The following is a 15,174-nucleotide window of genomic DNA, read 5'->3' on the forward strand; positions in this document are numbered from 1 at the left end:
CGAGAGCAAAGAGAGTCAAAGTAAGTTTTTACTCGTGTTCCTGGCCGGTGGCCGACTAGCTAAGATTAGACGAACGTTCGCTATATATAGGATGACATTTATATACGCACCTACTAAACGCGACGGTACACGCGCCTCCCCTTTCTCCTCCGCCGCTTTGCTGCTCGCCCACACGCACGCACACACGCAACTTTCTCCGTTCGTCCCTACGTTCTCCTTTCGACGATCGTTCGAATTATGTCTGGTCCGCGTCACTTTTCCTTCCAACGTGTCGCATATTCCGTAATACGTAGCCGATTGTTCGGCGTGATTCTATTCTTCGTCCGACGCGTAAGTGGAAGCGCGACCACCTATCGTACGCGTTGCACTAGGCGACGCGCGTTAACGCGATCGTGCAACGTACTTGCCTTTGCCGATCGCCACTATCGCGTTCGAGCGTCGATCGAATCGCATCGAACGCGGTGATTGAAACGACCTAACGATCGTCCGGTGCCGATCGATTTACACGACCACGATAAAACACTCGACCGCTCGAAGCATCGAGCAAGCGGAGAAAAACGTCTGGTGTCTTACGTCGCGAACGAAATTCAAGATTCCGCACGAATTGGCGTTTGTTACGTACCGCGTAGATCGAATGGCTGTCGGCGCTAACTCTGTTCGACAGGATATCGACGCGCTTGATCAATCTCTGCCATCCTCGTAATTATTTCCTCCTCGGTTACGCTAGAACTTCTCTTTTCCTTCTTTCTTGTCTTCTATGCGCGCGGTTGCGTATATTTTCTACTAAAACGGGCAAGAAGGCTAAGAAAAAAGAAGGAAGGAAGAGATCCGAAGGATCGTGGTTTCAACAGGTTGAAGAGATAGAAGAGGGCAGTATTTACTAGGAAAAACAGGCAACGCTAAACGACGCGACGCGAGACAACGCGAACGTACGAGTGTGACCGCGTGGGCGTGTACGACTCGTATGTATGTGCTACGTATTTCCTCGAGGCGAAAGACCAAGCAAGAGGAAGGAAGACCAATGACCCCGTAATGAAAGCGATATCGGAACAAGGCGAATCGACTCGGCGGTGGTCACAGACCGACGATAGAATTAGACTCGCTATCTCTGTCCGTGTTATTTCGATTGCTTATTTCTCGAAAAAAGTGTTTGGTAACGCGAACGGATCGATGTCTCGTTCGCCACGTTCTCCCGCCTTGTTTCTCTTTCGTTTCCGTTGGATGCGCGTAACACGCGATCGTGTAAAAGATCGCAACGACGTTTCACAGGTTTCAAAACGAAACGGCGAATCGGGTCCACGGTACTGGCTCGTTCGCGTTCTAAATTGAACTCGTGACTTCGTCTAAATGGCGAGAATGATTCGCAGTGACGTCAAGCGTGTTTCAGTTTCTGCTCTTTGTTGCGACGGGTTCGCGAATCGCGGCCGCTCGATTCATTTCGAGACGGTCGTACGCGCAATTGCAAGAATTCGTCCGATGCGAGTAACCGTCGTCTCGTAAACGCGCGCGACGGTCGTTTTCTTCGAGATCCGAGTTGCGCGATTTCGTGTCGCGTCAATATACACTGGAAATCGAGTGAAAAAGAAACGGAGAAGAACGCGCTGTTGAAGCCAGGAAACGCGCGCGCGCTCACTTTCGCCCGCGATCTCCCGCAAATGTCAGTGGAAAAACGATGAATCGTGTCCGCGCGGCGCACATGCGTGCTAACGCGCGACGCGGTGTTGACGAGTCTCGCGAACACGAACAAACGCGGTTCTCCTCGTTCGTTTGCATCGTTACGCCGGAGTTTGTTCCCCCGTTGCCTCTGACTGTGACGCGAACGATATTCGAAAAAGGTCTGAAAACTGAAAACTCTAAAAACTAGTTCAACGTCTTTCTCTTCTTTCTCTCTTTCTCTCCCTATTATTTCAATTACGCTGCACATGCTCGTGCACGGACGCGTTGGTTCTTTGTCTTTCCCTCCTTTTTTTCCCTCTCGGAGACATTTCCGTTCGATATCGCCTGGACGGTACCAAACACGAGTGACGGCAAAGCGAGCATCAAGTAACAAGGACTCGCGCGGAAGAAACGATAACACTTTCAATGGAACTGACGAACGTCGATCGCGGCAGCGTTGCCTTTCGTTTTGAAACGCACAAAAACCCGAGAAAACCGAGAATATAGGGGGAAAACAGCGGAGAGACGGAGAACGGGAGAGGGGAGTGGACGGAGAGAGAAAGAGAGAGAGGAAGCAGCCAACGGGACAACAGAAAGTTACGGGAGCGATGCTAGTCGCTCGCGTCGTTACAAGCAGGGCACAACAGGTGTCGGTCGATTTTGAAATGGACTTTGATTCGCGATACAGGATGCAGACTGGAAATCCCTCGACGGGATTTTACTACGAAGCGTTCGAAACGATCAACATAGAACAAGTGGACAGGAATGGAAAATACGACGAAATACGACAGGGAGCAAAGAGGAGAGAACTTTGCGTGAAACGCGAAACGTTCGAATTTCGATATCGGGTTTTTAGGCCGAGTTCCGATGGAACAGCGTTGATCGTCTCGTGACACGCGTCGAAACCGTTTACCAACGATCGTGTGACAAAAAACGGAACGCGGAGAAGCCAGAGGGGAAACGTTCGAAAGGACGATACGGCGGAGAAAGAGAAGCGGCGGCAAAAGCGAAATACATAGGACGAGAAAAGAAAAGAAAGCGTACGTAGGCGATCACGCGTGACCACGCGTTGCTAAAATGCACTTTTCTCTCGAACGAATTTATCGTCGTTCTTCCGAAGAACGTTCACCACGTAGTTTCGTGCGTTTAATCGGCTGGCTGCAGCATCGCGCGCACTATTATCATTCTTTGCACCAAACGAACACAAAAGCCAGCACCGTAGTCCGAATTTAACGGCAATCTGATTCGCGAATCCGCTTGCATCGCACTTTAAAAACACGGATAAACGCGGAGAACGTGAAAAATAGTGGCTTACGTTTTATCGAAGATAGGCCATCGAGTCGAGCGAATGAGTCGATGCGTCGGTAATAGAAACACCGTCGATGACGGTGACGGTGACGATGGCGATGACGACGGCGATGTCGATATCGACGTCGGCAACGATGACGATGACAACGACGACGGCGACGATAATTTCGGAACGACGACGAAACGTAGAGACTGGAGCGCGGATTTGCTGGAACGCGCGCGCGCGCATGTCACGGATAACGAGAGAGAACTGCGCGCGCGGTACGCGCTACCGTTTCTTTCGCGATTCTCTCGCATTCTCTGAGGGTGTCGCGCGCACACGATGACAGCGCCCTGCCTCGCGAGACTCGCGAATCTCGGCTATTTATAGAGACCCGGTATTGTTGCGTTCAGATCACATTTGTGTTACTCGCGCGAGCGCGCGCACAGCGTCGCCAACGTAATTGTAAAACTGCCTCGTTCCGTGCCTCTCCAGTTTGCCGCCCACTAGCTTCTATACCACCAACAGCAGCAGCAGCAGCAGCAGCCGCCGCCGCTGCCCTTCTGTCGCCTTCCTAGCGCATTTGCGCGTTGCTCCGTTCTCCGCTGCTATACCGCCGTGTTACCGTTCCCCCCCTGCCAAATTCACCGTCTCCCCTCGTCCTTTCCACGTTGCTTCGCTCCGCCACTGCTCTTCTCCATCGCCGAAACTCACACTCGCCATCGTTCTTCGCTCGTTTTCGTCGCACCGCGACCAGCCCGATAAACTTTGCCGACCTGTCCTTCCTTCTACTCCTTTCGCCTGCTTCCCTTCTTCTTTTCCTTGCATTCTCCTTCCGTCAACTCGATTCTTCTTTTGCTCGCTCGCGTAAACAAAACGTTGTAGACGCGAGGAATAAATCGCGACGCTGAATTTTCAAAGGCTGGAGGACAGATGGATGGCTCGAATCGAGACAAAGCGTAGCGATGCGCCTCGTATCGCTTCTAAATACGCGCGCGATTAGGAATTTATTCTCGACGCATCACGTTCCGCTGACGCAATTTAGTCGTCCGTTACGTGATGTATACGATTTTCCGGAATGCCTAGCGCGATTCTATCCACGGAACGATTCGCTGGCAAATCTATACAGACGGAAATACAGAAAGCTATCGACTGTGAGACGAGCCCGAGGAAATTTTCGCGCCACTAGCAGGTGGTGCGTGCAAATCACGATACACGTGCGATCGACTTTCCAAATGTTCGTCGAACGTCGATCTTTATACCTGGTCGTTTTTCTTCGATTCCTTTCGGGAGACAGGTCCGTAATACTGGCGAGAGTCACGAGAAATCTACCTTCCGAAAATAGGAGACAAGGTCACCCCTTCTTGAATCATCTCGTACCGTTCGTTTGGTCGCTCCACCCCAAAGCTCGAACGCATCGATCGATCGAACGAACGACGAGCCCCGATAGCGGAAAGGTGGTCGTTACGTCCGAGAAAATCCGTTTCTCGCGATTCGTCGATCATCGTTCGGATACGACAGGAATTCGTGTCTCGCGTCGATTCGGCTCGCATCGACTGTACGACGAGTTGACGAAAAAAATCGATTGCCCGTAAGGTCGATTTGCTCGTCGATTCGTTCCACCTTGCAGGCAACATCGCGTCAATGAATGGCCGCGTCCATTGTTATTTACGATCGATCGATCGAGTTGGAGGTGGACGGCGTTGGACGGGCAGCGAGACCGAGAAGGAGGGTAACAGCCAGGAGTGGCAGTGTTTTGAATTTTTCTAAAAGATGGCGCGTGCTAGGTAGCGCTGCTCGTGACTCCAATCCATCCAGGGTCTCTCGTCACTTGCCACTATTTATAGACGACCGCTCGATATGATGTACCGGTGTTATTTTTAGCGGCTTACCTAGCTACGGCCCTTTCACCCCTTCGAAATAGCACCGCGGTAGACGCGAACGAGAACGCTATTCGTTACGCGTCCAATGGTCCAACACCGACCACGATTCCTTCGCTTCGACATCCTCGAAAATCGCCTTCTGTCCTGTTTTTTTTTTTCTTTTTATGCAACGTATGCAGGCGCGTACGAGATACGCGCGATACCAGATAGGTAGGTAGGTAGATAGGTAGGTAGGTAGGTAGGTGGGTGGGTGGGTATACTCTTGAAACAAAATAGCGACGCGTCAAACAAATTTCGCTGGAATTCGTTTCGAGAATACGTTCACGGTCTGGTTCACGTACGCGCGTTTCCGAACCGACATTGCCGCGCATCGTAATTACACGACGATACCTGAGACACGTTTATTCGCGTAGTGGATCACGTAACTCGGTTTAATTACGTGTTGTCGCAATTACACGGTAAACCAGCTTCCGCTTGAAATAGCTAAATCGATACGAACGTTCGGAACGTACGTGGTCTGGCCGCGACGTCTTGGTCCGATATTATCCCGATTCCTCTCGAATCTCTGGAACTGAACTGGAACGACCGAATACCTCTCGAAGCGACAGGAGATGGACTTGCGTGTTCTTGTGTCCGCGACAGAAACCCGTCCGTCCGCCTAATTGTAACAGAGAGACAGAGAGACAGAGAGACAGAGAGAGAGAGAGAGACAGAGAGAGAGAGAGAGAAAGAGAGAATTCGCTTCGTAGGTGGTCTCTGGACGGTAATACGCCGTATGGCGTGCTAGGACAAAAATAGTGGCGGTCCCGTTCGAAAATACCAGCTGCTAAAAATACGAGCAAAAATAAACGTCTACACGTGCAAAAACACGCATTAATATTCGCTGTGCGTCCGACGTTCGTGTTTTCGTGCCACTAGAGGACGATGAGCCGACGGAGGAGATGAGGAAGGAAGAAAGGATAGGACTAGGAGGAGCCGCGCGATCGAATCAGGCGGAGTGGTTTGGAAAAGAGAAAGAGGAAAACCGTGAACCGTGAACCGTGACCCTCGTCTCTGCGCCGGTGTCTTGCCAACGTTACCGGCGTTATGTTCGGCCGCCGCTGTGTCGCGTGCCCTTTGCTAGAGGACCTAGAGAGGTCTGAGAGAAAAGACGGTCGGCGCCACGAGACACCGGGAATTCCGAACACGGAAGGCCGATCTTATCGGTTCACCCGCTCGGTATTTTCAAACTGTCATAAAACGTATAGAGCGAGTCCGCCAACGCGTTGGCGCCACCCCGACAGGCTGTAGCGATGCTTCAACTGACTCATCGGAAACGAAAGCGAGGGCGACGTCGACGATCGTGATCGCGCCGTTGTCGCCGTCGTTGTCTTCGTCATCGTCGCCTGAGATTACTGGACCGACGAAAGAAAAAAAAAAAAGAGAGAAGAAAAGAAAAGAAAAAAGAAAAAATTGCGCACGATCTAGGAACGCGTTGCTTCTCTCGCGAAAATGCAAATGCGAGGGGCGCACGTACACGCGTATGCAGGAAATTAGAGACCGAGACGCGGTCGACAGGTTGGAAAAAGAGTTAAAAGAGACGAGCCACTTATAAATAGACGGAGGATGACCTTTGCACGGATCAACGTTTACTTTTATAACGCGTTATTAAGCTAGGTTATTGGTTGTATCCCACTTGGTCGCTTGGTTTCGGGCAGATGCCACCGTTCACGAATCTGGGTTATGTTTACTACCCCCTCCTGATTTCTGCAACTCCGCGAGTACCTTCCACGAGGTTTACGCGTGCACGAACTTTGGCGCCTCCTACGTGAGCGCGACGCGACGCCGCGAGCATTTTCTCGTCTGGAAAATACACCCTCGCTGACGTACGCGCTCCACTGCGCGTCTCGCGGACGGAAGAGCAGGGATGAGCAGCAAACGCGAATTCTCGACGAAGAGAAAAATCGTTTTTCTCCAATGAGAGAGATACGCGACGGGAACAAAGTTTAAGAGGCCTGACAGAATCTGCTATCGCGTAAGCTAAACCGTCGAAGAAGCGGTAACCTCCGTTCACGTAGCAACTAGCCGTTGCGATAAAAATAGAAATAGCCATGGCGATCGATCGGCGGTCGTTTCCGTTAGGTTGTCCAACCGATGAAACGTTTTTTTCAACGTGAATTTCACGATCGAATCCTATCGGATCGGAATCGCGATGCGCGGAGAAAGGCGCGAGGATCGCGGAATATCATGGAGCGTACGTAGCTGGTGAATGCGAGGGCTTTGGAAAAATCGATGCACGAAGCTCGGCTGAAGGGCGACTGGTCGGCGACGGGGACGGGAATGTTGGCCGCGTGTAAACGATTGAAAACTCTCGTAGTGAGTATCGAGCAAGCAGCAGCACCACCCACCCACACCTCCGGAATGGAGAGCGTTACGGCGCGACAAAATTAGCACGGGCACAATAAGCGATCCCGCCTTCGCTCGGAAAAATAGATTTGGCAAACTACCAAAACTCGGCTTTGAATAGATCCCAAATATATGGATCATCGTAGTCTTTTGCGTTCCTTCTCGCGCGCTCTAGCCATCGCAGTGAAAGCGACCTTTCCTCCGCGAGCGCGCAGAACCGCGATCTTTGCGCAATCGGAATGACGCTCGTGACAGTTGGCCTCGCGATCGACTGGTCGCGTCCGCTTAGCCGAACCACTGCGGAAGATCGAGTTATCGAACGCGTGCCCCTACGCCGTTCGCGAGCAGCACCCTTGGTAAACGGCAATCCGAGCAAAAATAAATGAAGCCGGTGAAAATAAACGCGAGAGACGATTTTACGCGCGTGCTGTTCGCCGCCGTGGTCGTTGTTGTCCTACTCGTCATCGTTGTCGTCGTCGTTGTCGTCAACGTTGCCGAGCGGATGTAAACGCAAACTTGGATCGAATGCGATCGATTCGAACGCGACAAACTCGATCGCGCAACCGCCTGAGCGCCTCCTTGGCGACCTCGTTCCACCGACGAGATCGAAACTGGACAAAGTTGCGCCGACTAGTTTTTACCCTCGTTTGGGCTCGTAAAACGAGCACGCACCGTCGCCGCCGTCGTTTAGACAGCTAGTGGTTTTTCAAAAGGGGCCGCACGGTCAGCGGATACTCGCGAGGCGGCTGAAACGAGCTTAGCGCGCGCGGAAACAAAGCGCATCGATTAGCGGCTTGGTTAATCCAAGCGTTGCCGTATAGCCCATATATACCGTGGTATCGAAGCGCGACGAGCGTCGCTGGTATAAATAGCCCGGTTCGATACGCTCTTTGATAACAACCACGCTCTTTCGTCTCTCCATCGAGCGAATCAATCTTTCGCTAACGCGCGTTTCGGCTCGACCACGATATCAAAGACAATAACGGTTTGTCGTGGTGATGGATCGATACGTAGGTATCTATTATTAGACCGCCTCGGTCGACACGCCGATTATCGCATCCGTAACGTTATCGCTCGTTCGTCATCTCGTGGACGGTCGCGTCGCAACCCTTTGCCGATAATACGATGCGGCAGGACGCGAAGATGAAATTACCGGGGCTAGGTTGACCGTTGTCGAACGAGAGTCGAGCGACTGGACGCGGCGGCGCGATCGATCGCGTCCTATCGCTTCGGCAAAAATCTCGAGAACGACGACGAAGGAAAATCGCGCGTGTAAACACGAGCTGTGTTGTTTGCGCGGCTCGTCCTGTCGACGCAGCTGCTGCGCACGAGACAGCGGGTGTAGGTCCGATTCGACGTAAGCTCGGCAATATGCGCGCATGCATAATGCCAAGCATAACCGAGTAGTTTATTTATAACGTCGCGGAAATACACTCGACACCTTTATTGTAAAAGGTTGTGTAACGTGGCTTACGTGTTGCGTAACCGCGACAGAAACTACACGTTCACGAACCAACCGACCAACCGTCTCGCGTCCCTGCACCGCGCGTCCAATACGACGGGCTGCGATCGCCGAACGACGCGGACGACGAATCGATTTCTACGCTTTACGAGCGTGGTTCGCATCGTTGCGCTTTACGTATCGTGTATCGCATCGAGTTACACGAACAAATGGCTTGCGCGACAACGGACGAGCGCGATTTACGAGAATCGATTCGTCGTTCGAGCGTCGATCGCGTCTATTCGAGGAAAACGTGATGGCGATAATCGGCAGAATCGGTCGAGCTGTTTCCACGGCCTGTCGTAAATTTAACGGCGAGAGTCGATTTCGTTGGTCGTCCGATGGGAAAAGGATAAAGGCGTGGTTCGGATTTACCGCAGCCACGATCGGAAGCTGCGGCGTTGTTCTTTATTTTCTGAACGATTCGTCGGTGAAGGCGTTCGGGGGAATAGAAATTAGACTACCCAAGTACCCATGGGCGTTCAACGGTACGTTCAAGGCGTTCGATCATGCCGCTTTGAGAAGAGGATGGCAGGTTTATCGAACCGTGTGCCACGCGTGTCACAGTCTACGATTCGTTCGTTTCCTTGACCTGGTCAACGTAACGCACACGGCGGAAGAGGTTAAACAGATCGCCGCCGAGTTCCAGGTTTCTATCGGAGCTAGAGCGCGGTGGTTGACCGACGCGACGCGACGCGACGCGATCACCGTGCGTTCCGGCGTAACCAATCGTAACCGAGCGAACGCTTTCGATCAGGTGGAGGACGGCCCCGACGATCAAGGCAACTATTACACGAGACCGGCGATATTGTCCGACGCGATTCCGTCTCCTTATCCGAACGAGGAAGCGGCTAAAGCCGCCAACTATGGCGCTGTCCCACCGGATCTAACTTACATGATTTTGACGCGCAGACGCGGCCTAGATTACGTGTTTTCCCTGTTAACCGGATGGATGGACCCTCCAGCAGGGGTAACTCCGGACGAAGGCCAATACTTCAACGTTTACTTTACCGGTGGATCTACCACGATGCCACGAGTACGGCATAAGCGAAATCGCGATTCGTCGAACGCGCCTTCTCTCACCGATACTTATTTTCCACTACCGTTGCTTCTTTTAACGCTTTCGCAGATGTTCTACGAGGGAATCATCGAGTACGACGATGGAACACCGGCCACCGAGTCGCAATTGGCGAAAGACGTGGTAGAGTTTCTAATGTGGACGGCGTCTTCGGAGCACGACACGCGAAAGATCATGACGCTGAAATGCATGGGAATCTTTCTGATGCTACTGGTGTCCGTCGTCCATATCAACAGACGAAATTGGTCGCATTTGAGAAGCCGTCGCATAGCTTACGTACCGAATACCATCACCAGAGAACCTCGACATCCAACGTCTCCGTTCGCGGACAAATACGGCCGAGGAAGTAAGAGAGGCGGCTCGTTACCAAACTGATACACGCTCGTCGTGTCTTTTACCGTTGTAAAAAGTCCGATTCGATTCGATTCGACGCAACGATAAAGTTGCACGAGCGTCAAGACAGGGCCGGACAATTACGGAGAAACGAGGAAGAAGAGATTCGGTTGGATCGAGTTGGGTCGCGATGGAATGGGTGGGTCGGGTCGGGTTGGGTCGATTCGGTTCCGGTTGGTAGCGCGGGCGCAACATGTGCCACCGATAATCGTTTCGCAACGCGCGGCCTTGACGATGCCCGTATGCTCGATCGGGCCGTCTAAAAATAGAAAGCTCGAGAAACCGTGCAACAAACGTTATACCAGCTCTTTCTCTCTCTCTCTCTCTCTCTCTCTCTCCCTCCCACTCTCTCCCTCTCTCTCTCTTTCTCATTCGCACGCGCGCTCGCGCGCGCTCTGTCGCGCTCTGCTCAGCTGGTGGCTTCGACGATCGACGAATAATAGATCATGGATCGCGAATGACAGATAACGACGGTCGCTGATCTACGATCTATTTCGGATCGAGAGATCCCCGCTGCGTTTCGTGATTTATTTTTACTCGTTCTTTCTTCGACCACGTCGCGCGTCATCTTCCACCCCTCCGTTTTTCTCACTCTTACGCGTAACCGCGTACCGAGCGAGTAAATTCCCCTATCTCTAAAATAACCGTGATTCCCCGAAAGTATCGACTTTGACTTTCGTTGCTTTGCTCGCCCATCGTCCTCCACCCCACCCTTTACCGTACTCGGCTTGTGTCGCGGTCTCGTTTCGTTTGGTTTCGTTTGGTTTCGTCTCCGGTCTGGTCTAGCCTGGTCTAATCGTGTCACATCGTGTCGCGTCGATGATCTATGCGCACGTACGCGGCTCGTCTCGGCGCTCAATGGCAACAAGTGCGATCGCGGAAGAGAAGGGGTGGCACGGATCGAAAATATATACCAAACGATGAATGAACCTACCGCGTTGACGTTGAGAGCGCGCCAGCGATTTCGCGATCAACCGTAAGAAGCGAGACGGCTATGGTCGAAGGATATGGGCGGCACGAGAAACGATAATACTTGACGACCACTGTCGTTGTTCGATATGTTCGAAGCCTGTTACGATTCCCATACAACCGATTCGCACCGACACGCGAAACGAAAGATCGATTTTACCTCGATCTCGCTCGTAATCGAGAAACACGGTACGGCTGGTAAGACCGGAGAAGAGGCCATTTGTAAGGATGGTTCGACGTTCGTGACCGATTCGAGGAGAATTTTCGTCTCGAAGAGAATCGATCGCGCGCGCGGTCCTATCGCTATCGATCGAAGATCAACGAAATAAACCACCGGAAGAACGGTCGGTGGAAAGAACGGTCGAGACATTGGGATCGACTCGATGACGACGAATCGTTCGTGGTATTCGTCACCTTGACTATTATTATTACGGTGGAGGCTGCTTGTCGTTATCTTCGCGATCGTTTCTCGATCGCGTGGCAGTGAGTTTGCGAACGGCGATTCCCACGCTGCTAGAATATCGCCAACAACCACGATCACGGGTCGCGTCGATGGTGACCTCGACCGCATCGCTTCTCGTTCTCTTTATCCGTGTTTATCGTGAGTCGCAAATCGCGAGCCGATCCGAAATTCATCGATCACGGTTCTTGCCACTCCAACGTTGAAATGATATTAAGAACCGGAAAATCCAGTTCAAATGTATACGTGTCTACGTCGAAAACTTACCTTTGGTCGCGACGGCGCTTGCTCGCGCTTGTTCGCTGGACATTCTGTTTCCTCCAACATTCACCGAACCCTGCATTTACCGTCAACGCTGCAACGTCGTAACTCTTTTCTGTCTTGGTCGCATGCGTTTCCTGCAACGCGAACAAGCAATTTTTTTCCTTTCTCTCTCTCTCTCTCTCTATCTCTCTTTTAAAAACAACTACGACACAACTTGCTAGAGCGTACGCGATCGTCGAGTAAGAAACTAAAGGGTAAGAGGAAAAAACAGGGATTGTCTGGAAATAACTTTATTCGGAAAATCAAGTTTTAATCTTTTTGATCCAGTAGCAAAGAAGCGATGTTCGATAAATTTAACTGTATTGTTTATAAAGCGAAGTTTATACTTTGATTAGATATCACGAAAAAAGAATGTTAACATAGTAATTACTGTACAGTACTCGTAATCCTTGTCATATTGCGTGTTTCGATCCAGTAAGCAGTGGACATTCCCTGTTTTTACCCAATATACCAAACCTTTCAAACCTATCTTAATGAAATATTTCGAACGTTATAACGATCGTGATTTGATAATTTTCTGTTGTCTCCTAGTTGTCACGAAACAAAATGTGCTATGAAACTGAAAATCACGAAAACTGAACGTTCCTCGTTTTTCTTCGATCTTTTCAATCGTAAACGCGGTAGTCGAAGCGTCCACGTGACACAGGCGACGCCGCGATTTTGTCACTCGATCACCACTCTCAACGGAAAATCCAAATTTCTCATTCGATTAGATTTATTCTAGCAGGTATCGTGCGTGGTGTCGTGCGTCGCGTGTCGCGTATCGTATACCGAGTATCGCATGTCGCGCGTAGGCTCGATCACGTTTATCAAAATTTCGAGATTCGTCAGATATGATCGATCGTGGAAGTGAATCGAGATCTCTCGAATGGTTATCGTGCTTACCGGCTGCGTCAGCGCTAAACTTCGATCGCGTTCAATTCGTTCGAGGGGGAGATCGATATCATCTTTGTCGGGCAATACTTCCGTTTCGTTTCATAATAACCAATAGTCGCGAAATTTCTCTATTCGCTGGAAAACGTTGGGAATACTAAAGTTGGCGCGTAACGTATACGTTTCGTTTAGATAGAAACGATCGTTAAATAAATATACCGAACGTCCATGTAAGAAACCACATCGATCGACTTGTATTCGCGAGTGCGCGTACCCTCGCGCGCACGCACGACATGTATACACGGCATTCGCTAAACTCAACCGAATCAATTCGAAGACTAGAAAGGATAGCGAGTAACGTCGATAACGAATACCGAACGAATAGATATTGGAATTTCGAGTCGGGCATGGTAAACGAAAAACGTTAGCTCGCGGAAGCGCCGAGATATAACCTTCGGTTGAATTAAAAGAAGGCAAAAACGTTTGTCTCGCCAAAATCACATGGAATGGAACGACTTCTTTGTCGAAATGTGAAAATCGTTTAGTGTAGAAACAGCTGATAAAAAAGAGAAAAACGAGACACACACACACACACACACACACACGCACGCACGCACGCACATATTCACAGACTGGCCCGAGTGATGCTAATTTAATTTATCATTTTCTAGACTTTGAAAAAGATTAAACATTTCCGAAGATTTTAATTTCGGAAATCGAACTCTGTGTTTGAGGAGCGGCATGCTCGACGTTCAATCGCGGTTACGATGAAAATCGTATTGGTATTAGTGTCGGTATTTGTAGCTCGTGAACAAGTCCCGTGTCAGTGTCCGTGACAACGATGATGATGATGATGGTGGTGGTGGTGGTGGTGGTGGTGGTGGTGGCGATGGCGGTAGTGGAAGTGGACATAGTGGCACTAGTGGTGGTAGTGGTGGTGGCGGTACAGTGGTAGTGGTAGTAGCAGTGGCGATGATAGTGGTCGTGTGGTGGGTAAAGAGCGGCGGTAGCGGTAGCGGTAACAGATCGAAAGTCACGAAAGCGGTCACTCGCTCTCATCGGCAAAACGCTTCGATCTCCCAAAATGGAAAATTCGATTTTCGGATGATCCGAATCGAGCGATCGAAAGATCGAACAAACTATGCTTAGAGACTGGTATCGCGTACAATAAATCGTTTAATTGCTAAACTACGAATACATTTTGATCGTTCGACACGTGGCAAAAATGCGACGCGTAGATTCGTGGAGAATGTTTTACTTATGTATGTATGTATGTGTCAACGAGAGAGAGAGAGAAAGAGAGAGAGAGAGAGAGGCGGGGGGAGGGAGGGAGGAAAGATAGATGAATGTCTGTGTATGGAAGCACGCGCACACATATGTGCCTGAGTTCGTGCATGCGTGCGTGCGTGCATGCGTGCGTGCGTGTGACGTGAAGGCAAGAGGAGAAAAGATACGGAAGATTGATTGTCGACGGAGAAACAGCGAGAAAGAAGAGAGAAATAGGGAGGACCGAGAAAATTGGAGAAGAAATAGAAAGAAAGAGGAGAGAAGAAAAAAGAGAAAAGGAAGAGGTGGAGGTGAAGAAGGGGGAGGAAGCGGAGGAGGAGAACGCATCGAAGAAGTAGCGAAGAGAACAGCCAGCAATGGTCGGTACCGCGCAAATCCAACACCAAGACTTACTGGCTTAACGCTGCCACACCTTTGCGAACCACGAACGTAACCAATGTCTCGCGATGGCACTCGATGTAATCTCGCTTTTAGTACGAACACTCGAGAAAAACGGCGAACGCGTAGAAGGAAGAAACGCTGATCACTCGCGAGACACTCGCGATACGCCTTACACAGAGCGTATATGCATGGCATGTACACACACGAGAAACATAAAAACAATGCGATCGCGCTGCTACCTCGACGTGGTTTGTTCAACTATAACGGCTCGTCCGATTATTGCCAGATGCACTTGGTTACCTTGGTAGCACGCATGCGTTTCGCGAGACACGAGGAACGCGTAAATTGGATTCCGTCGAACGACGTGTACCTCTTGGAAACACCTTGTATACACAGTGACACCGTTCCACGCGTACAAATTGTCGATTAAACTTTCTACGATTGCTCCTCAACGCTTCATCACTCCTCGCGATTTCACGATGTCGTCGTCTAGCTACTTGTACAAGCTATCTCTAACCTACAACTTGGCGGATCGTTGCAGTCTTGCCAACTACCGCGACTGCTGTATCTTGAACGGCCTCGAACGCGACAAGGATTAACGCGATGACGTTGCGCACCTCTCTCTTCCTCTCCTTCTGATCCACCTCCTAACCCCAGCTCGTTTACTCGAACGCTTGCGCCGCGTAATATTCAGTT

General features: G+C 50.7%; 1 protein-coding gene across 12 annotated transcripts in view; it reads right to left on the reverse strand.

Annotated features, from left to right (window-relative positions):
* The window catches only part of LOC100645293 (histone deacetylase 5), a 26,695-nt gene extending 11,682 nt beyond the window's left edge, over nt 1-15,013 (reverse strand). For 3 of the 12 annotated variants that reach the window (XM_020865216.2, XM_020865223.2, XM_020865217.2), the window contains exons 1-3: nt 14,491-15,013; nt 11,881-12,011; nt 5,340-5,485 (exon numbers count right to left, since the gene is read on the reverse strand). In XM_020865216.2, coding sequence (XP_020720875.1) covers nt 5,340-5,485; nt 11,881-12,011; nt 14,491-14,673 — 460 coding nt within the window. In that variant the 5' untranslated portion in view covers nt 14,674-15,013. Of the gene's footprint in view, nt 1-622; nt 2,896-3,720; nt 4,130-5,339; nt 5,486-11,880; nt 12,012-14,490 lie in introns of those variants that run through there. The other 9 variants (XM_048410098.1, XM_020865215.2, XM_020865214.2 and 6 more) reach the window with 4 other exon arrangements.
* Between the last annotated feature and the right edge of the window lie 161 nt (nt 15,014-15,174).

This window comes from Bombus terrestris, chromosome 11 (genome assembly GCF_910591885.1).
Source record: "Bombus terrestris chromosome 11, iyBomTerr1.2, whole genome shotgun sequence".
Taxonomy (NCBI): Eukaryota; Metazoa; Arthropoda; class Insecta; order Hymenoptera; family Apidae; genus Bombus; species Bombus terrestris.